A 27456-nucleotide genomic window follows, 5' to 3' on the forward strand; every position below is an offset into this window, starting at 1 on the left:
AGATGAATGGGAACATCACCATCTGCAGGCTCTCCAACTCAAAGACTATCCTGAACCTTAGAACATATTACTGTTCCTTCATTGTTTTGTTGTCAAAAATGTTGAAATCGCTTCTAGCAGTATTTCCTAATTAGGAATGAGCAACAAATGTGGCTGGGACAGTGATGCTTCTAGCACAGGAGCAAAAAGGTGCAGTGGAATAAGTGGAGCTGGTGGCTGTTCACTTTGATTTCCAGAAGGCATTTGACAAATCAAAAGTTATTGCAGAAAGTTAAGGTACACGATACAGCGAAAAAACATACATTTAGTTGATGAACGAAAAGCGAAGAGTAATCATAATTGGGTTTTTTTCTGGTTAGCAAGATGGAAATAGTAGAGGTCCACAGGGATGTGTGTTGGACTATCAGTTGTTTACAATTCATATAAATAACTTAGATGAAGGAACTGAGTATTGTTACCAAATTTGCTAATGACACAAGGACAGACAGGAAAGTAATTTGTGGATAGGACATAAGGAGGATACAAAAAGATATAGCTGAGTTAAGCGAGTAGAAAGATAGACAGCAAGTGGAGTACAATGTAGGAAAATATGAACATTGTCCAATTTGGGATGAAGAATATAAAGGAAGTATGTTATCTGAATAGTGAGAGATTTCAGAGCTCTGAGATGCAGGAAGATCTTGCTGAGCACTGCATGCATCACTGAAGAATAATCTGCAGCTACAGCAAGTAATTAGGAAAGCTAATAGAATGTTATCATTTATTGCAAAGTGTATTAAACACAAAATTAGGGAGGTTCTGCTTCAGTTATCCAGGCAACAAGAAGAACTCAAGACTATGTGTAGAAATATATGTGAAATCAATGCAGTGATCTGAACTTGACATACTAGCACAATAGTCCAAAATAGAAGAAAACATTAAGAATGCAACATTTCAGAGCAAGTGAGTTTTCAATTGCAGTCAATTCAATAAATACGACCAAACAAACACACTTGACCTTAAAAAGTTAATTTGACCAGAAGAGATTAATTCCTCAGAATGGAATTGAAACTGAAGATGTAAAAATTATGGTACCTGAGGTAAATGTTCAGAGGCATCATTTTGCCACTGACCATAATATCTGCACTATTCAGATTTTTATTATTTTATTCCTGCAGACCAAAAAAGACCCTGCCAGCAAGTGCCTCAGGCGACTGACTGTGTGGAGTTTGCACGTTCTCCCCGTGTCTGCGTGGGTTTCCTCCGGGTGCTCCGGTTTCCTCCCACAGTCCAAAGATGTGCGGGTCAGGTGAATTGGCCATGCTAAATTGCCCGTAGTGTTAGGTAAGAGGTAAATGCAGGGGTATGGGTGGGTTGCGCTTCGGCGGGTCGGTGTGGACTTGTTGGGCCGAAGGGCCTGTTTCCACACTGTAAGTAATCTAATCTAATCTAATCTAAAAGTAATCTAATCTAAAAGTGCACAAATCTGGCTGAGTGACAGGAAATGGAAAGTAGCATTGAACTGTTGTTTGTCAAATTGGAGGAGTAGGGTTCCCAGGGATTGATATCAGGGCATTGTGTTTCTTTTTATGAATGTGCTTGACTTGTGTCTGCAGCAACACAATTTCAAAATTCATGATTCCAGTTGACAGAAATCTTGGAAGGATTGTGAACTTGGGAAGAAGACAGTGATGGATTTCAAAGGCCACAGACAAACTGATGGAATGTGGCAAATTAAATTTTTGACTGAAAAACATTTAAGTGGTACACTGTGGTAGAACAGCACTTGAGGGCAGGTGAGACAAGATAAATGTTACGATTCTAAATGGAGTGTTACAGCAGAAGGACTCTGGATGTCTGTGCAGAAATCATTGGAGGTGGTAAGGTAAATTGACAAAGCAGTTAGCAAGGGATAAACAAACCTGAAATGAAAATCACACACTGGGTTGGCCTCAGCCACATATCTAATTCTACCCACAGATGTTAGAACAGATGTGAAAGATTTGCAGAGAAAAAGATGATTCCAAGGATGAGGGTGTTTGCAGTTAGACTGGAGAAGATGTGCTGTAACCCCAATGAGGAAAGTTTGATGTGAGATTCAAGAAAGGAATTCAAATCCTGAGAGACCCGGTCAGTCCACAAGGAGCAACTGCTTTCATTGGTGGAAAGGTTGAGAACCAGAGAACCCTGATTTGAGGTGAATGATAAAAGATCCAAATGCAACATGGGGCAAAGTTATTCAAGGCAGCAGGTGGTTAGGACCTGGTTGAGTGTGTAATGGAAGCAGACTCTACTGTGGCTTTTCAAAAGGGGATTCGAGAATTACTTGAAGTAAAATACATTACTTGAAGAGAAAAAAAAATCCAGGTCTACAGTGAAAGGATAAAGGAGTGAGGTGAACAAAACTGCTCTTGCAGAGACCCAGCACTGACTTATGTCACACAATAAATAACCATTGGATTTAGATAAGTGATGTTATCATATCCAAAATAAAATGCTAAATACAGCAAAAACTGACAGGTTTAATTTGTTTGTTTCTTTATTTTTAACTCATTGGAACCGATGCTTAAAACCCTGTATGTGTTTTGAAACAGGAATTTGATGAAGTGGTATTGTTTTAGGTGCAAATGTACAATTCTGAATGAATCCTACATATCCAAACCTATCTGAGTCTATTAAATAGATTATTAGTTTACTAATTCACCAAAAATAGAGAAAACAAAATGTGGAGAATGAATGAGTTTAACTTTCTTCATAAATTTTGGGTTGGCAGCCTGATTTAAAAACAGAACAAATAAAATTGGATATAATGTTAAAGAAGGCATGGTGTATAAAGAATACTGGATTTAAATTAGCAAAGCAGACTCTTATTAAAGGGAAGGAAAAGACAAATGGATGTGAATGTCAAAGGATTTGCTCTGATTAGCTCCGGAAAGTTAAAGTATTTACCCATATTCTCCAAATGTTTCTTCTTTCATTGGTTGGGCCTCAGGATCTGCCCGAGCATCTTCTTTATCTTTGACTGTGAAGGGAAATGAGCACATCAGATGTTAAATTCAGCCTGCTGTTTCTTAGTTCTAGACTCTAGAAAACAGAGAAAATGTAATAAAGGAAATATCAAAATTAAGATTTGCTGTTCATCTCTGGTCTCTGACTTTGAAAGCTAAGGATACTTTGTTGAATTACCAATTAATTCTGTCATTAACAACTGTGCTTTTTTAATTCATTGTGATTCAGCAATCTTTTCTGGTCCAGCCTTTCTTGTCATCAAACAGTTGACTGAACACAATCAGAAAGTAAACAAGCTGATACAGAAATACCTTTCAATGGCAATGTGTTTTACATGTGTTCTGCTTAGTGATGTTGAATCAGGTTGAATTCAATTAGCTTTATTGTCACATATACTCAAATCAGTACAGTGAAAAATTTATGCGCCACTTACAGTGCCATCTTAGGTATAAAGGTATCTAGGTACAACCCTAAGTTATAGAATGGAGAAATGAAGAAAAATATGTTGCATGACAGCTATACACAGGATAACCATCGGTCAGAAAAACAAGCAGCAAAGTTAAAAAGACAAACGTCACAGTCTCTTCCAAAGACTCTCCATAGCAGACCAGCTGATATGGCAGGAAAGAGTTACTTCACAAAATATCGGTTGTCAAGTTGTCTTTGATCTGCTAATTTAAAGGTATTAAGTAACATAGAAGAACCAAAAGTTCCCGAGCTGAATAGACACTTACACTTGAATGACATTTGTATAGAGTATAATAAGATAGGTATACTTTGCAAAATACTTTTGTCACTTTTAGAAGTACCGATAATCATAATTCTGAATGGAATGACACATTGAAATTGATTTTGTCTTTAATACATGCATAAGATTTGGCAGAAATTTGCATAAATTATAATAAAACAAAATGTGTTATCACGCTTAGCATGTTTTCATTAATTATAGACAAAACATGATGATCTGTCTTGGATTCCCAAAATTTTCTGAAATGAAAATGTGAAGCATCAGAAATTTGTTCATCTGTGCAGAAAAACCCTCTGGCCTCAGGAAAATCCAAGAAATGCTTCACAGCTCACAAGATGGATGCTTTTACGTGTGACTTCACATGCCACTTCTGTCTGTATAAACCCCGTTTGGGTTCATGGTGCTGCAAACCAGCATGGGAGGAGCATGAGTACAGATTGGGCCAGCTAGAAGGCTCATCTCAGCTCCTCAACACAACATCCCATCTCTCAACAGTGACAGATGGCAGTTTATGCTTCCTTGAATCATCACACCATGCTGCTCACTGGCTCCATGTTATCATAATACCCAATCAGAACAACTCTGCACAACTTATATCACCTCTCAATTCCTTCAGATCACACACGCCCACTCTGTAGAACTGTTATGCCTATATGTATCTCTGTGCCCCTCAGATGACCCATGCCACCTCTATGCTCCTACTTATGCTCCATGTTCCCCAATCACCTATGCTTCCCTGAACCACTTCAAGTCCCCATGTAGCGTTCATATCTGTTCACTCAGTATGTATGGTGCATAGTCGTCAGATTCTATGTCATTCAATGGAAAATATGTTACCTTCCTTGAGAAAAGTAAAGCTCTTAGTCTTTAAGTGAAGCTCCTAGATCAATGGAATGGAGAACAAAATGTATCATGTCATGTGAAAACAAAACTTGTGAGACTTGTAATAAACAAACAGAATCACGCACCAAAAGGACAACCTGTTCTGAGAACTTTCGGAAACTGTCAATCACTTTTAGAAAAACAGAATAGATATTGTAATGAAATCCATTTCCATTTGAAACTCAACCAAGCATTTATAGTGATCACAGCTAAGGGAAAAAAACACAAGGTCTTCATTTCATTTTCAAGGCAAAGTGCCGATCAATCAATGCGAGCGAGAAAATAGTCAGACTTCTTTCAAGTGTACAGTTATTGCTCAAGAATTAACAACAGAATATAAGACTGCAGGTAATTAGCTTGCTTCTAAGGACCAAAACCGATTTGTTTTCTTAACTTGCGACAAGGGACATTTGAATTAAAATATAAAAGGTAACATCACAGGCTGACAGGAAATTTTGTAATTTTTTTTCACGACAAATTGGTGCTTTCTCCATTGGAAACACACTGTACCGCATGTGACAAAATGTACACTGCAAGGGAAGACTTAAGGCTAAACTATAAAACAGGTTCCTGTGATGAATCATTGCATTGAAGGTATATTAAGATTCTACTAAAGCACCTAATCGTGAAACTTGAATGTGTAAGAACACTTACACATACCTTTCAGAATGCTTCAAAATCATTAACTGGTTTTGTATTTTCCGCAGAGACTCTCAAACTCGGTGAGCTTTAAGTGAGCTTCCAGACCTCTCCACCACTCAATGAAAATAGTGTGTGAGAAGAAATCTGATTTTTTTCCCCTTTCCCTCCAAGTCTGTAGGCACCAGTAACTGTACCTTTACAAACTTACACTGACTGCCATTTGCAGCAAGCAGAGAAACAATTATTCATACCAGAGATAACTGTGGGCCTGATTATTGAGAAGAAGTATCTGCTGTCACTGTTTACAATTGACTAGTAAAGACAACAATCTCTTCCTCAATGTCAGCAAAATAAAGGAGCTGGTCATTGACTTCAGGAAATGGGGTGGAGAACATGCCCCATGGAGGACATGGTGCTGAGGTCGAGACCTTCAAGTTCCGAGGAGTAAATATCACCAACAATCTACGCAAGATCCCGAACACAGGTGGGGAATTCTTGGACTAAGGGGGACAGGACCGTATCCACCACCCACGCCCTCCACCCCCTCCATGATTTTCTCTTCCCTGGTCCCCAACGCCTTATCCTCACCATGGACATCCAGTCCCTGCACACCTCCATTCCCCCATCACGAAGGACTCAAAGCCCTCCGCTTCTTCCTTTCCCGCCGTACCAACGAGTACCCTTCCAAAGACACCCTCCTTCGACTGACTGAACTGGTCCTCACCCTGAACAACTTCTCTTTCCAATCCTCCCACTTCCTCCAAACTAAAGGAGTAGCCATGGGCACCCGCATGGGCCCCAGCTATGCTTGCATCTTTGTAGGATATGTGGAACAGTCCGTCTTCCGCAGCTACACTGGCACCACCCCCCACTTTTTCCTCCACTACATCAATGACTGTATCAGCGCTGCCTCGTGTTCCCATGAGGAGGTTGAACAGTTCATCCACTTTACCAACACCTTCCACCCTGACCTCAAATTCACCTGGACCGTCTCAGACTCCTCCCTCCCCTTCCTTGACCTTTCCATTTCTATCTCGGGCGACCGAATCATCACGGACATTTACTATCAACTGACTGACTCCCACAGCTACCTAGACTACACCTCCTCCCACCCTGCCCCCTGTAAAAACGCCATCCCATATTCCCAATTCCTTCGTCTCCACCGTATCTGCTCCCAGGAGGACCAGTTCCAATACCGTACAACCCAGATGGCCTCCTCCTTCAAAGACCGCAATTTCCCCCCAGACGTGATCGACGATGCCCTCCACCGCATCTCCTCCATTTCCCGCTCCTCCGCCCTTGAGCCCCACCCCTCCAACCGCCACCAGGACAGAACCCCACTGGTTCTCACCCACCACCCCACCAACCTCCATATACAGCGTATCATCCACCATCATTTCCGCCACCTCCAAACGGACCCCACCACCAGGAATATATTTCCCTCCCCTCCCCTATCAGCATTCCGAAAAGACCACTCCCTCTGTGATTCCCTCGTCAGGTCCACACCCCCCACCAACCCAACTTCCACTCCCGGCACCTTCCCCTGCAACCGCAAGAAATGCAAACCTTGCGCCCACACCTCCCCCCTTACTTCTCTCCAAGGTCCCAAGGGATCCTTCCATATCCACCACAAATTCACCTGCACCTCCACACACATCATTTACTGCATCCGATGTGGCCTCCTCTATATTGGGGAGACAGGCCGCCTACTTGCGGAACGTTTCAGAGAACACCTCTGGGACACCCGGACCAACCAACCCAACCACCCCGTGGCTCAACAATTCAACTCCCCCTCCCACTCCACCAAGGGCATGCAGGTCCTTGGGCTCCTCCATCGCCAGACCATAGCAACATGATGGTTGGAGGAAGAACGCTTCATCGTCCGCCTAGGAATCCTCCAAGCACAAGGGATGAAGTCAGATTTCTCCAGTTTCCTCATTTCCCCTCCCCCCACCTTGTCTCAGTCAAATCCCTCAAACTCAGCACTGCCTTACTAACCTGCAATCTTCTTCCTGACCTCTCCGCCCCCACCCCCACTCCAGCCTACCACCCTCACCTTGACCTCCTTCCACCTATCGCATCTCCAACGCCCCTCCCCTAAGTCCTTCCTCCCTATCTTTTATCTTAGCCTGCTGGGCACACTTTCCTCATTCCTGAAGAAGGGCTCATGCCCGAAACGTCGAATCTCCTGTTCCTTGGATGCTGCCTGACCTGCTGCGCTTTTCCAGCAACACATCACCAACAATCTATCCTGGTCCATCTATGTTGACTCTACTGTCAAGAAAGATCACTGACCCCTCCACTTGCTCAGAAGGCTAAGGAAATTCCACATGTCAACAATGCTTCTTACCAATTTTTTTTAGATGCACCATTGAAAGCATCTTATCCAGGTGCCTCACAGCATGGGATGACAACTGTTCTGCCCAAGACTGCAAAAGATTTCAGCTCAGCCCAGTCCAGCATGCAAACCAGCCTCCTATCCATTGACTCCATCTATACTTCCCACTTCTTCGGGGAATCAACCACATAATCAAAGAACCCTCTCACCCTGGTTAGACTCTCTTCCATCCTCTCCTGATGGGCAAAAGATGCAAAAATTTGAAAATGTGGACCAACGCATTTTCCATGCTGTTATCAGACTTTTGATCAGGCCTCTCAGATATTTAGTTGACCTTTCTCTGCACCTTCCCCAAAGCTCTAACACCATATTCTGCATTCTGTTCTATTACACTAATGTACTCATGTAAGGGACAATTTGTCTGGATAGCATGCAAATTATACTTTTCACTGTGTCTTGGTCATGTGACAATAATAAGTCAAATTCAAATTCAAATAAATTAGAGCCAGGTAACCTTCACTGAAAGATTTGATAATTGAGATACCATCTGCACTGCGTCACATTGATGGTAATAGATGCACAATGCTGCATTTACCTTGTTACCAACATTGACAATTGGTCGATCTGCGTCAAACCCTGTGGTTTGTTTCTCTCCCTCGTATTGGCAGAGAGGCATTAGAGAATGGACAAGAAGAAGGGCAACATATGAAATGGAAGGGTGAAGGGAGCTCATGGGGAAAGAAATGAAAGAAGATGGCAGGATTTGTTTCATGTGTTTACGTCACATCCTTCAGCATTTAGTGCTCGATAATCAATATTAAAATCCAGATGAAAACTTTTGGGAAATGTAAAAAATTGTTATTATGTTGTCATATTTCTTTTACAAAGTCTGAAGTTAAATACTTGGGACTGGGTACTTGGAAGAATTCTAACTACTATTTCTCCACTTGTATTGTGCATTTGTGTGTGCGCGGGAAAGCAGTGTGCATCCCTGGTGTGTGTGAGGGAGAGCTGTGTGTGTCCCAGCGTGTGTGAGGGAGAGCTGTGTGTGTCCCAGTGTGTGTGAGGGAGAGCTGTGTGTGTCCCGATGTGTGTATGAGAGAGCAGTGTGCGTCCCAGTGTGTGTGTGAGGGAGAGCTGTGTGAGTCCCAGTGTGTGTGAGGGAGAGCTGTGTGTGTCCCGATGTGAGTGTGAGAGAGCAGTGAGCGTCCCAGTGTGTGTGAGGGAGAACAGTGAGCGTCCCAGTGTGTGTGAGAGAGAGCATTGAGCGTCCCGGTGAGTGTGGGGGAGAGCAGTGTGTGTATCTGTGTGTGAGGGAGAGCAGTGTGTGACCCGGTATTTGTGTGGGAGAGCAGTGTGCGTCCCTGTGTGTGTGTGTGTGTGTGTGAGAGAGCAGTGAGCGTCCGGGTGTGTGTGTGGAGGAGCAGTGTGCGTCCCGGTGTGTGTGAGGGAGAGCAGTGTGTGTCCCGGTGTGTATGAGGGAGAGCAGTGTGTGTCCCGGTATGTGTGAGGGAGAGCAGTGTGTGTCCCGGTGTGTGTGCGGGACAGCAGTGTGCATCCTGGTGTGTGAGGGAGAGCAGTGGATGTGTGTGTGTGTGTGTGTGTGTGTGTGTGTGTGTGTGTGTGTGTGCGCGCGCGAGAGCACTGTACGTCCCAGTGTGTGCGTGGGAGAGCAGTGTGCATCCCAGTGTGTGTGAGGAAGAGCAGTGTTCGTACCGGTGTGTGAGGGAGAGCAGTGAGTGTCCCTGTGTTTGTGTGGGAGAGCAGTGTGTCCCGGTGTGTGTGAGGGAGAGCAGTGTGCATCCCGGTGTGTGTGTGAGAGAGCAGTGTGCGTCCCGTTGTGTGTGTGGGAAAGCAGTGTGCATCCCGGTGTGTGTGAGGGAGAGCAGTGTGTGTCCCGGTGTGTGTGTGGGAGAGCAGTGTGTGTATCTGTGTGTGAGAGAGAGAGAGCTGTGTGTGTCCCGGTGTGTGCGAGAGAGAGCAGTGTGCGTCCCGTTGTGTGTGTGTGGGAGAGCAGTGTGTATACCAGTCCATGTATGGGAGAGCAGTGTGTGTACCGGTATGTGTGAGGGTGAGCAATGTGTGTACCGGTACGTGTGAGGGAGAGCAGTGTGTGTACCGGTACGTGTAAGGGACAGCAGTATGCGTCCGGTGTGTGTGAGGGAGAGCAGTGTGTGTACCGGTACGTGTGAGGGAGAGCAGTGTGCGTCCGGGTGTGTGTGTGGGAGAGCAGTGTCCGTCCCGTTGTGTGTGTGTGGGAGAGCAGTGTGTGTGTGGGAGAGCAGTGGGCGTGTGGGAGAGCAGTATGTGTACCAGTACGTGTGAGGGAGAGCAGTGTGTGTACCGGTACGTGTGTGGGAGAACAGTGTGTGTACCGGTACGTGTGAGGGAGAGCAGTGTGTGTACCGGTATGTGTAAGGGACAGCAGTATGCGTCCGGTGTGTGTGTGGGAGAGCAGTGTGTGTACCGGTACGTGTGTGGGAGAGCAGTGTGTGTACCGGTATGTGTGTGGGAGAGCAGTGTGTGTACCGGTACGTGTGAGGGAGAGCAGTGTGTGTACCAGTACGTGTGTGGGAGAGCATGTGTGTACTGGTACGTGTGAGGGAGAGCAGTGTGTGTACCGGTACGTGTGTGGGAGAACAGTGTGTGTACCGGTACGTGTGAGGGAGAACAGTGTGTGTACCGGTACGTGTGAGGGAGAGCAGTGTGTGTACCGGTACGTGTGAGGGAGAACAGTGTGTGTACCGGTACGTGTGAGGGAGAGCAGTGTGTGCACCAGTACGTGTGTGGGAGAGCATGTGTGTACTGGTACGTGTGAGGGAGAGCAGTGTGTGTACCGGTACATGTGAGGGAGAGCAGTGTGCGTCCGGGTGTGTGTGAGGGAGAGCAGTGTGTGTACCGGTACGTGTGAGGGAGAGCAGTGTGCGTCCCGTTGTGTATGTGTGGGAGAGCAGTGTGTGTCCCGGTGTGTGTGTGGGAGAGCAGTGTGTGTCCCAGTGTGTGTGTGGGAGAGCAGTGTGCATCCCAGTGTGTGTGAGGAAGAGCAGTGTTCGTACCGGTGTGTGAGGGAGAGGAGTGAGTGTCCCTGTGTTTGTGTGGGAGAGCAGTGTGTCCCGGTGTGTGTGTGGGAAAGCAGTGTGCATCCCGGTGTGTGTGAGGGAGAGCAGTGTGTGTCCCGGTGTGTGTGAGGGAGAGCAGTGTGTGTCCCGGTGTGTGAGGGAGAGCAGTGAGTGTCCCTGTGTTTGTGTGGGAGAGCAGTGTGCGTCCCGGTGTGTGTGAGGGAGAGCAGTGTGCATCCCGGTGTGTGTGTGAGAGAGCAGTGTGCGTCCCGTTGTGTGTGGGAAAGCAGTGTGCATCCCGGTGTGTGTGAGGGAGAGCAGTGTGTGTCCCGGTGTGTGTGTGGGAGAGCAGTGTGTGTATCTGTGTGTGAGAGAGAGAGAGCTGTGTGTGTCCCGGTGTGTGTGAGAGAGAGCATTGAGCATCCCGGTGAGTGTGGGGGAGAGCAGTGTGTGTCCCTGTGTGTGTGTGGGAGAGCAGTGTGCATCCCTGTGTGTGTGCGAGGGAGAGCAGTGTGCGTCCCTGTGTGTGTGTAAGGGAGAACAGTGAGCGTCCCGGTGTGTGTGAGGGAGAGCATGGTGTGTCCCTGCGTGTGCGAGAGAGAGCAGTGTGTGTATCTGCGTATGCAAGGGCAAACAGTGTGTGTATCTATGTTTGTGAGGGAGAGCAATGTGTGTCCATGTCTGCGCAAGCAAGAGCAGTGTGTGTCCCTGTATGTGTGTCCGTGTGTGTGTGTGTGTCCGTGTGTGTGTCCGTGTGTGTGTCCGTGTGTGTGTGTGTGTGTGAGAGAGAGAGAGGAGGAGGAGCAGTGTATGTCCCTGTCTGTGTGTGTGTGTGTGGGAGACCAGTGTGAGTCCAGGCGTGTGCGAGGGAGAGTAGTATGTGCATCTGTGTGTGTGAGGGAGAGCAGTGTGGGTCTCTGTGGTGTGAGGGAGAGCAGGGTGTGTCTGTTTGTGTGTGAAGGATAGCAGTGTATGTCCATGTGTATGGGAGGGTGAGCAATGTGTGTCCTTGTATGCGTGACAGAGAGCAGTGTGTGTCCCAGAGTATGTGTGAGGGGGAGCAGTGTATGTCCCTGTGTGTGTGAGGGCGAGCAGTGTGTGTATCTGTGTGTGCAAGGGAGAGTAGTGTGTGTATCTGTGCGTGTAAGGGAGAGTAGTGTAAGTCCCTGTGTGTGGGACGGGAGCGCGGTCTGTGTCCCTGTGTGTGAGGGAGAGTAGTGTAAGTCCCTGTGTGTGTGTGAGGGAGAGTGGTGTGTGTCCCTGTGTGTGTGAGGGAGAGCAGTGTGTGTCCCTGTGTGTGTGAGGGAGAGCGGTGTGTGTCCCTGCGTGCGTGAGGGAGAGCAGTGTGTGTATCTGTGTGTGTGAGGGAGAGCAGTGTGTGTCCCTGTGTGTGTGAGGGAGAGCAGTGCGTGTCCCTGTGTGTGTGAGGGAGAGCAGTGCGTGTCCCTGTGTGTGTGGGTGAGGAAGAGCAGTGTGTGTATCTGTGTGTGAGGGAGAGCGGTGTGTGTCCCTGTGTGCGTGAGGGAGAGCAGTGTGTGTCCCTGTGCGTGTTTGGGAGAGCAGTATGTGTATCTGTGTGTGAGAGGGAGCAGTGTGCGTCTCGGTGTGTGTGAGGGACAGCAGTGAGTGTCCCTGTGTGTGTGCGAGGGAGAGTAGTGTGTATCTGTGTGCGCGAGCGAGAGCAGTGTGTGTATATGTATGTATGTAAGGGAGAGTCGTCCATATCCCTGTGTGTGAGGTGGGAGAGCGGTGTGTGTATCTGTGTGTGTGAGAGAGAGCAGTGTGCATCCCTGTGTGTGTGAGGGAGAGCAGTATGTGTCCCTGTATCTGTGTGGGAGAGAGCAGTGTATGTCCCTGTGTGTGTGTGAGGGAGAGCAGTGTATGTCCTCATGTGTGTGAGAGGGAGCAGTGTGCGTCTCGGTGTGTGTGAGGGACAGCAGTGAGTGTCCCTGTGTGTGTGCGAGGGAGAGTAGTGTGTATCTGTGTGCGCGCGAGAGCAGTGTGTGTATATGTATGTATGTAAGGGAGAGTAGTGCATATCCCTGTGTGTGAGGGGGGAGAGCGGTGTGTGTATCTGTGTGTGTGAGAGAGAGCAGTGTGAGTCCCTGTGTGTTGTGGGAGAGCAGTATGTGTCCCTGTATCTGTGTGGGAGAGAGCAGTGTATGTCCCTGTGTGTGTGTGAGGGAGAGCAGTATATGTCCTCATGTGTGTGAGGGAGAGCAGTGTGTATGAGGGAGGGCAGTGTGTGCATCTGCATGTGTGAGGGAGAGCACTGTGTGTCCTCGTGTGTGTGAGGGAGGGCAGTGTGTGTCTCTGTGTGTGTGAAGGAGATCAGTGTGTATCTGAATGTGTGAGGGTGAGCAGTTTGTGTCCCTGTGTGTGCATGAGGGTGAGCAGTTTGTGTCCCAGTGTGTGTATGGGGAGTGCATTGTGTGTCCCTGTGTGTGCGAGGGAGTGCAATGTTTGTCCGTGTGTATGAGAGGGTGAGCATTTTGTGTGTCTGTGGGAGAGCAGTGTGTGTCCAAGTGTGTGTGATGGAGAGCATGGTGTGTCCCTGCGTGTGTGAGGGAGAGCAGTGTGTGCCCTGCGTGTGTGAGGGAGAGCAGTGTGCGCCCTGCGTGTGTGAGGGAGAGCAGTGTGCGCCCTGCGTGTGTGAGGGAGAGCAGTGTGAGTCCCTGCGTGTGTGAGGGAGAGCAGTGTGTGTCTCTGTGTGTGTGAAGGAGATCAGTGTGTATCTGAATGTGTGAGGGAGAGCAGTGTGTGTCCCTGTGTGCGTGAGGGAGAACAGCGTGTGTCCATGTGTGTGTGAGGGAGGGCAGTGTGTGTCCCTCTGTGCATGAAGCAGAGAAGTATACGTCCCTGTGTGTGTAAGGGAGAACAGTGTGTGTCCATGTGTGTGTGAGGGAGAGCAGTGTGTGCCCTGCGTGTGTGAGGGAGAGCAGTGTGAGTCCCTGTGTGTGCGAGGGAGAGCAGTGTGAGTCCCTGTGTGTGCGAGGGAGAGCAGTGTGAGTCCCTGTGTGTGTGAGGGAGAACAGTGTGAGTCCCTGTGTGTGTGAGGGAGAGCAGTGTGTGTCTCTGAGTGCGTGATGGAGAGCAGTGTGTGTCCCTGTGTGTGCGAGGGAGAGCAGTGTGAGTCCGTGTGTGTGTGAGGGAGAGCAGTGTGAGTCCATGAGTGTGTGAGGGAGGGCAGTGTGTGTCCATGTGTGCCTGAGGGAGGGCAGTGTGTGTCCATGTGTGCGCAAGGGAGAGCAGTGTGTTTGTCTGTGCGTGTGAGAAGGAGATCAGTGTGTATCTGAATGTGTGAGGGTGAGCAGTGTGTGCCTGCGTGTGTATGAGGGAGAGCAATGTGTGTCTGTGTGTGTGTGTGTGTGTGTGTGTGTGTGTGTGTGTGTGTGAGAGAGAGAGAGAGAGCACTGTGTCCCCCTGTATGCATGAGGGAGTGCAGTGTGTGTCCCTGTGTGCGTGAGGGACAGCAGTGTGCCCATGTGAGCATGATGGAGAACAGTGTGTGTCTCTGTGTGTGTGAAGGAGATCAGTGTGTATCTGAATGTGTGAGGGTGAGCAGTTTGTGTCCCTGTGTGTGTATGAGGGAGTGCAATGTATGTCCCTGTGTGTGTGAGGGAGAGCAGTGTGTGTCCTTGTGTGCGTGTGGGAGAGCAGTGGGTGTCCCTGTGTGTGTGAGGGAGAGCATTGTGTGCATCTGTGTACGTGAGGGAGAGCAGAGTGTGTCCCTGTGTCCGTGAGGGATAGCAGTGTGTCCATGTGTGCATGATGGAGAACAGTGTGTGTCTGTGTGTGTGTGAAGGAGAGCAGTGTGTGTCCCTGTGTGCGTGAGGGAGAGCAGTGTGTGTAACTGTGTGCGTGAGGGAGAGCAGTGTGTGTCCATGTGTGCGTGAGGGAGAGGAGTGTATGTCCCTGTGTGCGTGAGGGAGAACAGTGTGTGTATCTGAATGTGTGACAGAGAGCAGAGTGTGTCTCTGTGTGTTGAAGGAGATCAGTGTGTATCTGAATGTGTGAGAGTGAGCAGTTTGTGTCCCTGTGTGTGTATAGGGGAGTGCATTGTGTGTCCCTGTGTGTGCGAGGGAGTGCATTGTGTGTCCCTGTGTGTGCGAGGGAGTGCAATGTGTGTCTGTGTGTGTGAGAGTGAGCAGTTTGTGTCCCTGTGTGTCTGTGGGAGAGCAGTGTGTGTCCCTGTGTGTGTGTGGGAGAGCAGTGGGTGTCCCTGTGTGTGTGTGAGGGAGAGCATTGTGTGCATCTGTGTACGTGAGGGAGAGCAGAGTGTGTCCCTGTGTGCGTGAGGGATAGCAGTGTGTCCATGTGTGCATGATGGAGAACGGTGTGTGTCTGTGTGTGTGTGAAGGAGAGCAGTGTGTGTCCATGTGTGCGTGAGGGAGAGCAGTGTGTGTAACTGTGTGCGTGAGGGAGAACAGTGTGTGTCCCTGTGTGCGTGAGGGATAGCAGTGTGTCCATGTGTGCATGATGGAGAACGGTGTGTGTCTGTGTGTGTGTGAAGGAGAGCAGTGTGTGTCCATGTGTGCGTGAGGGAGAGCAGTGTGTGTAACTGTGTGCGTGAGGGAGAACAGTGTGTGTCCCTGTGTGCGTGAGGGATAGCAGGTTGTGTCCATGTGTGCGTGAGGGAGAGCAGTGTGTGTCCCTGTATGCGTGAGGGAGAGGAGTGTATGTCCCTGTAAGTGTGAGGGAGTGCAGTGTGTGTCCCTGTGTACTTGAGGGAGAGCAGTGTGTGTCCATGTGTACTTGAGGGAGAGCAGTGTGTGTCCATGTGTGCGTGAGGGAGAGGAGTGTATGTCCCTGTGTGCGTGAGGGAGAACAGTGTGTGTATCTGAATGTGTGAGAGAGAGCAGAGTGTGTTGCTGTGTGTTGAAGGAGATCAGTGTGTATCTGAATGTGTGAGAGTGAGCAGTTTGTGTCTCTGTGTGTGTATAGGGGAGTGCATTGTGTGTCCCTGTGTGTGCGAGGGAGTGCAATGTGTTTCCCTGTGTGTGTGAGGGTGAGCAGTTTGTGTCCCTGTGTGTCTGTGGGAGATCAGTGTGTGTCCCTGTGTGTCTGAGGGAGAGCAGTGTGTGTCCTTGCGTGTGTGATGGAGAGCAGTGTGTCCCTGTGCGTGTGCTAGAGAGCAGTATGTGTATCTATGTGCGCGAGTGAGAGCTGTGTGTGCCCCTGTGTATGTGAGGGAGAGTAGTGTGGTGCCTGTGTGTGTGCAGGAGAGCACTGTGTGTCCGTGTGTGTGAGGGAGAGCAGTGTGTGTCCCTGTGTGTGTGTTGGAGAGCAGTGTGTGTCCCTGCGTGTGTGTTGGAGAGCAGTGTGGGTATCTATGTGCGCGAGTGAAAGTGGTGTATGTCCCTGTGTATGTGAGGGACAGCAGTGAAGACAGTAGTCTACACCTTTGTATGTGAAAGAGTGCAGCATATGTCCCTTTGCATCTAGCTAAAAGAAAAGTAATGTGTATTTACTTGAGGGAGTGCAGTGTGTATACTTTACATGGAGACAGAGCAGGGCTTGTACCTGTTCACGTGAACAAGGGCAGACTCTGCTTTTGAGAGAGAGGAAAGACCGCCTATATTGTGAATAATTCGGGAGCAAGCAGGGTCTGACTCAGTATGCGTGAGATAGAAAGCATGAGAGAGAGGGGTCTATCTGTGTTTCTTGCGTGGCAGAGAAGAAGGGAGAGGGTTCTGGGAGGTGTGTCTGTGTGTATGTGATCGTTCTGCCTGTGTTGGAAATCAGGAACCAACGCTGTTCCAGGATCTGTCTGTCGCCGGCGAGGTCCGAGATTCATAAACAGACAATGAAAATATTGAAAGCTGCACCTTTCACTCACAAAGCTGAATGTACCATTATCTGACACTGACTTTTGATGCTTGGTGTCCACTTTGCATTGTGAGGCCTTAATGCATTTGTGGCTAATTCTTTGGCCGTGCACAGAGATGTGCCTCTTGCCCCCCCACAAAACGTCAGCCCTGTGAGTGCACAACTTACTGTCCACTACATAGCTGAATTATATTGTGACGCATAGATTGTGAAGCAGAAATTTTACTGTGCACATCAATCAGCTGCTACAATATCTGACACGCACAACCACTCATATTTTTCTGTCTTCATGCAAAATGGACTTAAAATAATTGAAGACAAGGTAGCAAATCGATAATGGGTTCATTTCTCACAAGGTACATAAATGAGCAGAATGTGAGATGTAATCCATAATCGTCTGCACATTAAGTTGAAAAAAGGAACAACACAATATTTCTTAAGCTCTGGCTGGGCATTTTTCATTGAATAAGTTAAAAGAGACAGACGTTAAGATTAGATGATGGGCTTCTATTCTGACAGCCTCGGATGTTCAATTGAGGAAGGAGATTTTAACTCATTGGCATCTAGTGCATAATTTCCCCTCACTGAAGATGGCGAGAGAGTTGGCAAAAAGGACAAATATTTGTTTGTGTTGGCTCTGCATAGATACTCACTTCTTCTGTGAGTGTGTGTGTGTGAGAGAGAGAGAGAGAAAGAGATTGAACAGAGAGAGCAATAGCAGCTGCTATGAAGGGTAGAAAACTCTGATTCGCCACGGGGCAGGATACTGCTGGAAGTTCATTCTCTGGTTGAAGATCTGTTAACCTTTAGGGACACTGGAAGATTGGTCCTGGCACACAAAACGTAACTCACTTTCAATGGGCCTTGCTGCTGGAAATCAGTTTGGGATTTCGAGAATAGTTCGGCAAATACAAGCTGGACTTTTGAACATGCTAAAATGGAGAGAAGCAAGTTAAGTTTAAAGCTGGAAATAACTTTGTGGTTCTTGTAAAAACAACCATTTTGCAGAGTATGCAGCGACATATTAATGCAGTGTGGCTCTTGGTCATGTGAAGAAGTGAAAAAGGAGATATATTTTCTCTTGACTTATAGAGCTGTATAACATGGAAACAGACCCTTTGGTCCAACTCATCCACACTGTTCAGATATCCTAAATTAATCTAGTCATATTTGCCAACATTTGGTCCATATCCCTCTCAACCCTTCCTATTATATACTCATCCAAATGCCTTTTAAATGTTGTAATTGTACCAGTCTCCGCCACTTCCTCTGGCAGCTCATTCCATACATGCACTACCCTCTGCATGAAAAGGTTGCCCCTCAGGTCCCTTTTAAATCTTCCCCCCCTTACCTTAAACCTAGGCCCTCTAGGATTCTCCGACTCTGGGAAAAGATCTTGATTATTTATCCTAACGATGTCCTTCATGATTTTCTAAACCTCTATAAAGTCACCCCTCAGGCTCTGACACTCCAGAGAAAATAGCTCCAGCCTATTCATTCTCTCCCTGTTGCTCAAACCCTCCAACCCCTGCAACATCCTTGTAAATCTTATCTGAACCCTTTCAGGTTTCACAACGTCTTTCTTACAGTTTAGTCAATTAATTCCTTATTAAGTAGTATTTAGGTGATGTTGAATTTTGTTGCAGTGAACGTCTTAAAAGTTTAAATCCTGTGGTGTAATCCTTTGATTTCTCTCCACTTTAGTGTGTTCAAAAGTCCAGCTTCTATCAATTGTAATTTGCCGAACTATTCTCGAAATCCTAAACTGACTTCCAGCAGCAAGGCCCATTGAAAGTGAATTATGTTTTGTGTGCCAGGACCAATCTGTCAGTGTCCCTAAATGCTACAGGTCTTCAACTAGAGAAAGAGCTTCCGGCATTATCCTACCCAGTGTCAAGGCAGTTTCTGGACATTCATTTATTTTTACTTGTTATTGGTCTTTACAGGGATCGTAACAGCATTGCTCTTGATCAGAAAGCAAGCCTTGCAGGCTGATTCTTGGCTGTAACACCATGGAGTTCAGCTGGAAAACTGGTTCTGAGCTGAATGTAATATTAATAAAATGTCAGAAATAAAATAAACTTAAAAATTGCTGAATAGAAGTGTTTGCATCAATGTTTATTCTGTTTCCTGCCTCCAAATACTGTGCAACAAGGTTACATGCTGATATTTGTGTCCATGACATTGATGATCTCATTATTCATCAAACAGTGTTAATTTAATTTGAAATCTGACAACTTGTGTACTCTGACATGATAAGATGCACCATTTGAGTTGAAAAGTGAGGTACACAATGGGTTCAGAGGGTTATGGACCAAATGTTGACAAATGGAAATGAGACATGGGGCTGGAGAGCTGCATATTTTTAACCAGAAAACATAATCAATTTTAAAGAATAAAACTACTGCATGAAACAAATTACAGATGGGCATTCAGAATAGAATATCAAAAAAAAATCTGATGATATCAGCATTATTTCCTGACCCATTAAATAGTGACAAACACAGTTATTCTCTGGACACTAAACTCTGACGAACATCAACTCTCTATGTCTCATAAACATTTATCCCCGTGTGCACTCTCATTTTAGCCAGCTTCAATCAGTTCAGAAATTTTTGGTTCGGTGTTCATTCATAACAGTGAATCCAATTTCCTTCCCATTCTATGTTTATTATTTGCTTTAATGAGTGTCAAGAGTGTCTTTGGTCTTGTTAATGAAAGGAATCTAATTAAGAATCCTGAGCAGATGAAAGTTCGACTCGTTAAAGAAAACAGCACATTGGAGACTACATAAATAAGGAATTCACTTCAGGATGCTGGGGTTGAGATTTGTTTTAGTGCAGGGAACATAAATAAGTTGGTTGGCAAGAAGAAATGAGACTTGAGTCTGGGACTTGAGGAGATATGCTGGGAAAAAAAAAGATGAATTCATTTGTTATCTAACGGAAGCATTTTTAAATTAGGATTTGATAGCGCAGAGTAATGAGCAGCTTCTATTGAAAGAAACTGCATTCCTTTGACTATTTAGATAACAGATCAAGTTTTTTTTACTCAAAAATATTTAAGGCCTTTACCATCATGAAACTGAATGAAGTATTTAGGCTAATGAATTTAAGTTATGACTAAACCAGAATTACCAATTACACAATTTAAAGCAATTCAATTTCCTTCTGCTCTGTTCGCAGGCAGATAAATATATAACCAATATTTTATTTTCTTTATCCTGTTTAGACAAAATATCATGATTTGCTCAACACAAAGCATACCTATTAGACAGTATATTGAATAGAAGAGGTTGTAAAATGATACTTCAAATGATCTATTTGTCAATTGTTTGTATTCTGGATGGTTACAGTTTCAGTTTCTTTTTGTTAGTTCATGGTAAGGGATTTCACTGACCCAACAGCAATTCACTGCTCTTCCTTGATTGTGCTGAGGGTGGTTAAGAGTTAATCACATTGATGTGGGTCTGGAGTCACAGGTAGGCACAGCCGATTTCCTTCCCAAGACAATATGAGATGGGCCTTTATGACAACCAATAATGATTATATGGTCACCATTCGGTTAAAAGAAAATTATTCCAGACTTTTAGTGAATTCAAATTTTCCAATCTGCCACGGTGGAATGCAAAGTAATGTACTCAGAAAGTGATCCTGCTGTTCTGGGTTACTGGTCCAATGATATAACCATCACTTTACCTCCTCCTTTCAGATTGTTTATACCCTAACAATTTAAAAATAATCTCTATACCTTGATTATACTTATTTTTAAAAAAAAATTGGTGAAATGATTCTACTAATTGTCATAAGTTTTCTTAACATTAAATATTGACTTGTATCAGAAAGGCACTTGAGAAACTTACCCCAGAACAACACCCTCTGTGCAACATTACAGACCATGGGCAGCACCTTATCAGGTCTGAGCGATGTGGGTCATGTCAAGATTTGTGGCAGAATAGGACAAAAAGTCAGGAAAGATCTATCTTGACTTTGGGAGCATTCCATTGCATATTTTATGTATTTGCAAAATGGAAAAGTACATTTCTTGCTCGGCAGTAACGTGTTGCCAATTCAATGAGATTATAATTTGTTCAAAGGCTTATTAATGCAGCAACTTAAGTCACTGATATTCAGCTTCCTATTTTACCAAAGATGTTGAATAAGCCAGACATTAAGAAATCATGGAAATCAGAATGGGAGTCTTCAGCTAGCTGCTAGCCCGACCAGCCTCCATGTTACTAAGCACCAAACGGCATCTGACCCATGGGGAATGACCGAATGCATCCCTCTACAATGGCTGACATTTGCTAACCCTTCTTGTCCATCATGGTGCCTTTCCTACCCATGCATAGGTCACTTAGGAAGCCGTTCACACCAACAGCTAGCATTGAAAGCTGCTACATGGCAACTCACAGATTGGACCAGGCTGCATCTCAGGGCTGCTTGCTTGCTGTCTTAACAATCGTTCAGTTAGTGCTTAACTGCAAGCTCACAGCATCCATGCCTTGCCTTGCCATGCTGTGCTATGCCAGTTAGCAAAATGCACTTCAGCCAGAACCAAAAGCCACTATGACTGCCATATTGATTTGCTCTTTAACGCAGAAAGAAAAACAGGCTGCTTGCCCTTAGGGAAAGGTCTGGGGGAGGGACAGGAAAGAACCCACTTCGGGGAATCAGCAAAAATGTTAAGTTTGCCTGGGCTGTTCATGGTCAGAGGTGGCTCAAACCATCACTTGATCATCTGTTATGTGAGTGGATTGATGGTATGTGCTGAACACAATTAAAAGTTGGCTGAGAGACGGAGGTCTGGAATGAGAAGGTTGTTGCAGTACAGGTGACACTCTGTTTTGATATAATGTGGTCATCACTCAGTTGGTGAAGCACCTTTACAAAACCATTTGAATTTTGAGGACATAGCTCATGGAGCTGATTATGGGTAACCAGTTGCTGTTGTTGATTTGGACTTTCAGAAGACTTGTGACAATGTCTCATACAGAGATCAGCAAGTGAAACTGAAGCAGATGGGATTGGGGATAGTGTACTGAAATGGATAGAAAGCTGGCTGGCTGATAGGAAACAAACAGTAGAAATGAATGGATCTTTTTTTCGGATGGCGGGCAGTGGCTAGTTGAGTATCGCAGGGATCAGTTCTCGGACCCCAGCTATTCACACTATAAGTTAATCATTTAAATGAGAAAATTAAATGTAATATGACACAAAACTGAGTGGGAGAATGAGCTGTGAGGACAGGGCAGAGGTTTGTCAGTGTAATTAAAACAAGCTGAAGGAGTAGGCAAACACATGATAGTACAATGGGGATAACTGTGAGGTTATCCCCTGTGGGAGCAAAAACAAGGAGGCAGATTATTATCTGAATGGCAAAAAATTGAGAGGGGGACCTGGGTATTCTCATTAACCTGTCACTGAGTGGTGACTTGCAGGTGGTGAAGGCGGCAAGTTATATGTTGGCAACAAAAAACAGAAATTGCTGGAAAAGCTCAGCAGATCTGGCAGCATCTGTGAAAAGAAATCAAAATTAACATTTCAGGTCCAATGATTCTTTCTCAGAACTGATCTGATTGCTTTCCTCAGATTTTTGCCAGACATACTGAGCTTTTCCAGCAATTTTTGTTTTTGTTTCTGATTTCCAGCATCCACAGATCTTTTGGCCTTCATAGGCAGAGGGTTCGAGTACAAGAGCAGGGATGCATTTGAACAAGGCTTTTTATCCTTCCTCATCCGACAGAAATTTACCTGCAGTACTGCACATCATCTACTGCATCATTGCACCCAGTGTGGTCTCCTCTACATTGGGGAGACAGGACGTGAACTTGCGGATCATTTCAGAGAACACCTCTAGGACACCCGCACAAACCAACCCCACCACCCCGTGGCTGAACACTTGAACTCCCCCTCAATCAAGGACATCCAGGTCCTGGGCCTCACTTGATGCGTGGAGGAAGAACACCTCATCTTCTGCCATGGGACCCTGCAACCACACACGATTATTGTGGATTTCACCAGCTTCTTCTCCGCCCCCAGCACCCCCCACACCCCCAGCCCCCCACCTCCATCCCAGTCCTAAGTCACCACTCAGCACTGCCCTCAGCCATTTATCGGTTCGACCCTCCTATCATTTTTCCCTCCCAACTTCATCTGCCTATCACATTCCCAGCGGCTGAACCAACGTCCTGTACAATGTTAACATGACTTGCCAGCTCTTATAACAACAACCCGTCCAATGAAGGCAAGCATAGTATATGCCTTTTTGATCACTCTATCCACCTGTGCAGCAACCTTCAGGGTACAATGGACCTGCACTCCCAGATCTCTCTGCCCTCAACTTTTCCCAAGGCTCTTTCATTCTTTGTATAATGCACTCTAGAATTAGTCTTGCCTAAACGCATCACCTCACATTTGCCTAGATTGAAATTCATCTGCCATTTTTCTGCCCAACTCTCCAGTCTATCTATATCCTCCTGTATTCTCTGACAGTCCCTTATGCTTTCTGCTCCTCCACCAATCTTCGTGTCATTTGCAAACTTGCTGATCATACCAACAGTGCCCTCTTCCAGATCATCTATGTATATTACAAACAACAATGGCCCCAACACTGACCCCTGTGGAACACCACTGGTCACATTTCTCCATTTCAAGAAACCCCCTTCAACTACTATTCTCTGTCTCCTGTTGCTCAACCAGTTTTTTATCCACCTAGCTAGAACACCCTGCACACCATATGACTTCACTTTCACCATTACTCTACCATGAGGAACCTTATCAAAAGCCTTACTAAAGTCCATGTATATGACATCAACAGCCCTTCCTTCATCTATCAACTTGGTCACTCCCTTGAAGAACTCTTTTAAGTTGATAAGGCACGATCTAGCCTGCACAAAACCATGTTGCCTATCACTGATAAGCCCATTCTTTTCTAAATATAAATAGATCCTATCGCTCAGTACCTTCTCCAGCAACTTTCCCACTACCAGACGTCAGGCTCACTAGTCTGTAGTTACCTGGAATATCCATACTACCCTTTTTGTACAGGGGGACAACATGAGCAACCTTCCAATCCTCCAGCACCTCACCTGTATTTAAGGATGCCACAAAGATATCTGTCAGGGCCCCAGCTATTTCCTCTCTTGTCTCCCTCAGCAACCTGGGATAGATCCCATCTGGTCCTGGGTATTTCTCCACCTTAATAACCTCTAGCCTACCCAACACATCTTCCCTACTTATGTCAACATGACCCAGACTAATCAAACTTCTATCTCTAATCTCAACATTCATCATGTTCCTCTCCTTCGTGACCACTGATGCAATAAACCATTTAGGACTGATATGAGGAGAAACGTCTTCACCCCGAGACTGGTAAACCTGTGGAATTTGCTGCGACAGAAAGCACTTGAGATCAAACCATTACATAAAAAACTGAAACAGGTGTGGATGCTGAAAGTGGGAAATGAAAACAGAAATTGTTGGAAAAGCTCAGCGGGTCTGGCAGCATCTGTGGAATTCTAAGAAAGGGTCACTGGACCCAAAACGGTCACTGTGATTTCTCTCCACAGATGCTGAGAGTCCTACTGAGCTTTTCCAAGAATTTCTGGGTTTTTTTTCTGACTTCCAGCATTCTGTTTTTGTTTTTGAGGCCAAAACATTGTATATTCCAAGAAGGAATTAGATAGAGCACTTGAAGCTGAAAGGGCTCATAGGGTCTGGGGGAAAAGTGGAAACAGGCTAATGAATTGGATGATCAACCATGATCTTAATGAATGGCGGAGTCGGCTCAAAGAGCTGAGTGGCCTCCTCCTGCTCCCATTTTCTATGTTTCAGCAAGCTGTTCCACATTCTGAGGTTGAAGCTATTTGGATGATGGAGACATGTCCCTCACGATTAGGGTGCAGCATATCTCACTGTTTAGAGATGGCATTCAGCTCTCACCTACAAGGTATGATTCTACTGAGACATAAGAGCATCTTTCTCTTGTTGTGTTCCCATCACAGGTCATTTCCACTGAAAGTCCTGCTTCCTGATGCTGGTGGGATGCCGGTCATTTTTGCTACCTTCCTGTGAGGGTGAAGGCAGATGCAGGAGGATCAGGCCTGATGATAAACCCAGTCACAGGCTCAGGCTGCAGGGCCAGCTGAGGAGCACCTAGCTCAGGGATAGGTTGCAGCTGCAGGGTCTTTCAAGGTGTGTATGGTTCAGAGGAAATCCAGGATTGTTTGGCATTGACTCCATTTCCCGGGACTCAGCAAAGCTCAGTGTCAACAAAGGCAGCAGATGCACTGGGATGCTGTGACAGGAAATTGTTGACTGCTGAAGAGAGAGAGAAAGACCCAAGAGCTGGAACAGTGGGAGGCCATCCTCTCCAGTGACTGCATCTCTGAACTTCAATGGGAATGCTCCTTCTACGGATCAATAGGTGATCTGCGTGGGATGTCTCAGACAGGCATTCACAAGTGCATCAGGACCAAGGCCAAGGACAAGGTCACATTTCCCTCCCCAGTGAAGAGGTCAGACTTGACATGCGTGGCAATATGAAGGGCATATCAGAAGATTATGGAATACATCTGGAGGAGAAGAAGATCTGTTCAATTAATCACTTTCTGGAGGTGTGTGTTCACTACCCTGACAAGCGTCACCTCTCGTATGGAGCACCCTCATGTTCCTCTCAAGTTGAGGGTCTAAGGCCCTCATGAGCCTGACTACTCTAGGCCAAGGGCTAGTGATGCTGACCATGGCTCTTGATACCATTGTGCAAACCCTTGACTGAAGTTGAGAGCAGATATGTTACTGCCCATCCAGGCCTGTGGTGAAGCACGCAACAAGACTGATTTATATGTGGTTCCACTGGTTGGATTGGTTTGGGGCATCCTCCAGTATACTCCAGGTGTGCTGTACTCTGCACAATTCAAGCAGGCAACAAGATGACATGTCTGATGCTGAAGATCGGGGAAAACAGGAATGGTATTCCTAGGAAGACAACGAGAACCTTGGGGAACAGGAATCTCTCCTGGCCATGATACAGCTAGGCTGTGTAAGGTGCTACTAGCTAGACAGGACCTGACACCCAGTTTCAATGGATGTTAGCTGGACGCAGTAGACCATTACCGACCATAGACTAGTCATTCGTCATAATGTCAGCATTTGGTTAGCATTGTGAGTGTGAACCACAATCGCTATTGGCAGTGTTTGGGTTCAGTTTTTCTGGTTATACATAAAAGCTCATGTTTGCAATTGTCCGGTTGCTTGCCTCGATGTAATGTTTGCCTGCACAATGACAATGACAGCAAGCAAGTCTCTCCAGTCAGCAATGGGGTCAGAGTAATAGAGGTGTATTAGGATATTTTAGACAGAACATTGTTAAAGACCGGTGAGGTGTACAGTCAAGTAGTTAAACAGTCATGAAGTTGAGAGAATAGGGCTTTATGTACAAAGGAGTGAGGGTCAGCGGCATTCTGTGGCCAGCTTGGTTTTGTGGCTGCTGCACCATTATGTTGCCAGTGAAGAGCAAGGCAAGATTGCCTAATTTTGTCTGGGTAAAAATTGCCCTATCAAAGCAAATAGCTTTTCAAAGTCTGGGAGCAAGGGACATCGGTCTTTCAGCGGATATTTAATGAGTGGCAAATAATTCTGTGAATGGTCTCTGATGAATGAGGATAGAATTAGACTTGAGACAGGCCACAGGGATGCAGTCGGTTAGCACTGAGACACGTTTGGTATGATACAATGAGGAATCTTATGGTTCCTCATCACCAGTATCCCTCCAAACATTCTCAATAGAATTAGCACTTTGCTAAAAGAATCAGATTCCACCCCATGTTTGAAATGGAAGTTTTCAGTTCTAAGTGTTTACACAGGCAACTTGAGTTTTAAGTGGTGACTTACTTCACCTCTTCAATGGAATGAGGAATGGACAATAAATGCAGTCCTTGTCAGAGACGCTCATCATCCCATGAAAGAAGAAAGAAAATGCCTTGATAAAAGCTAACCCATAAATCAAAAACTACAAACTGGATGCAGATGCTTTTATATCAACACTATCCTATCTGCTGGTGATATATTGGCATGTATCTTAAGTCTAGTCTTCAGGTGAAAGAAGGTGAAAGAGTGGGATGACAAAAACAATTTGCAATCATACAGTTCTCAATTTTTATATAATTTTGAAATATGTTTGGTACTACTGGAAGCAAAGATGTCTGGTTGTTTTGTTTTAAAATCTGGAATATCTCTGCCTAAGAGACTGAAGAACATGCAATTTCAAATCCAAATGAAGACATCATAATTTATGTTGAAACTATGCATACAGCAAGTTTGCACAGATACGCACTTTAAATATGTTATTGAAATGTACAAGCTCACAAATACTCCTTTGTAGCAAACATTAACACAAATAAGAATTGTATCACAATTCATTGTGGGCACATTTTACCACAAAATTATAAAATAAACCAATAAGTAATATCTAAATTCAGGACTGTCGAGAACAAGTAATAGACATGAATGTGCGATTCTGAAATTTTTCTTTCTTTTGAACCTTGTATTCCTTTTATCTAAATTAACATGTTTTATCACAATATGCATGAATATTCAGTGCTCATTTAATGTTACATATACTAAAGAATGAATGTAAGTACATACCAGAATATTTTCCTCCTTTGTTTCTCTTTATGAAACAAGCAATCAGTAAAATCAAGGTAAGGAGAGCAACAGCACACATCAGGCCAATAAACCATCCTTGTGTAGATATTCCTCCGTGAATTCCTGCATAAGCTGTTGTAGACCACATAATTAATCATCAAGAAAAGTAGCAATTAGTAAAATTAAATAATCTTTTTTTTCACCAAAAACAATTATAAATGTTGCAGCTTTATACAATCAATATACCAGACATCTTTTTTTAACCCATGAGTTTTATCTAAATGTCAAGATTTGTTACATTCTTCCAATTGTTACTTGCTTATT

General features: G+C 45.5%; 1 protein-coding gene across 8 annotated transcripts in view; it reads right to left on the reverse strand.

Annotated features, from left to right (window-relative positions):
- Positions 1 to 27456, reverse strand: part of chl1b (cell adhesion molecule L1-like b) — an 892764-nt gene that overhangs the window by 30187 nt on the left and 835121 nt on the right. For all 8 annotated transcript variants that reach the window (XM_060835722.1, XM_060835723.1, XM_060835715.1 and 5 more), the window contains 2 exons: positions 27133 to 27264; positions 2929 to 3001 (listed from right to left, as the gene is read on the reverse strand). In XM_060835722.1, the coding sequence (XP_060691705.1) occupies positions 2929 to 3001; positions 27133 to 27264 (205 nt within the window). The remainder of the gene's footprint in view (positions 1 to 2928; positions 3002 to 27132; positions 27265 to 27456) is intronic.

Source organism: Hemiscyllium ocellatum, chromosome 14 (genome assembly GCF_020745735.1).
Source record: "Hemiscyllium ocellatum isolate sHemOce1 chromosome 14, sHemOce1.pat.X.cur, whole genome shotgun sequence".
Lineage (NCBI taxonomy): Eukaryota > Metazoa > Chordata > Chondrichthyes > Orectolobiformes > Hemiscylliidae > Hemiscyllium > Hemiscyllium ocellatum.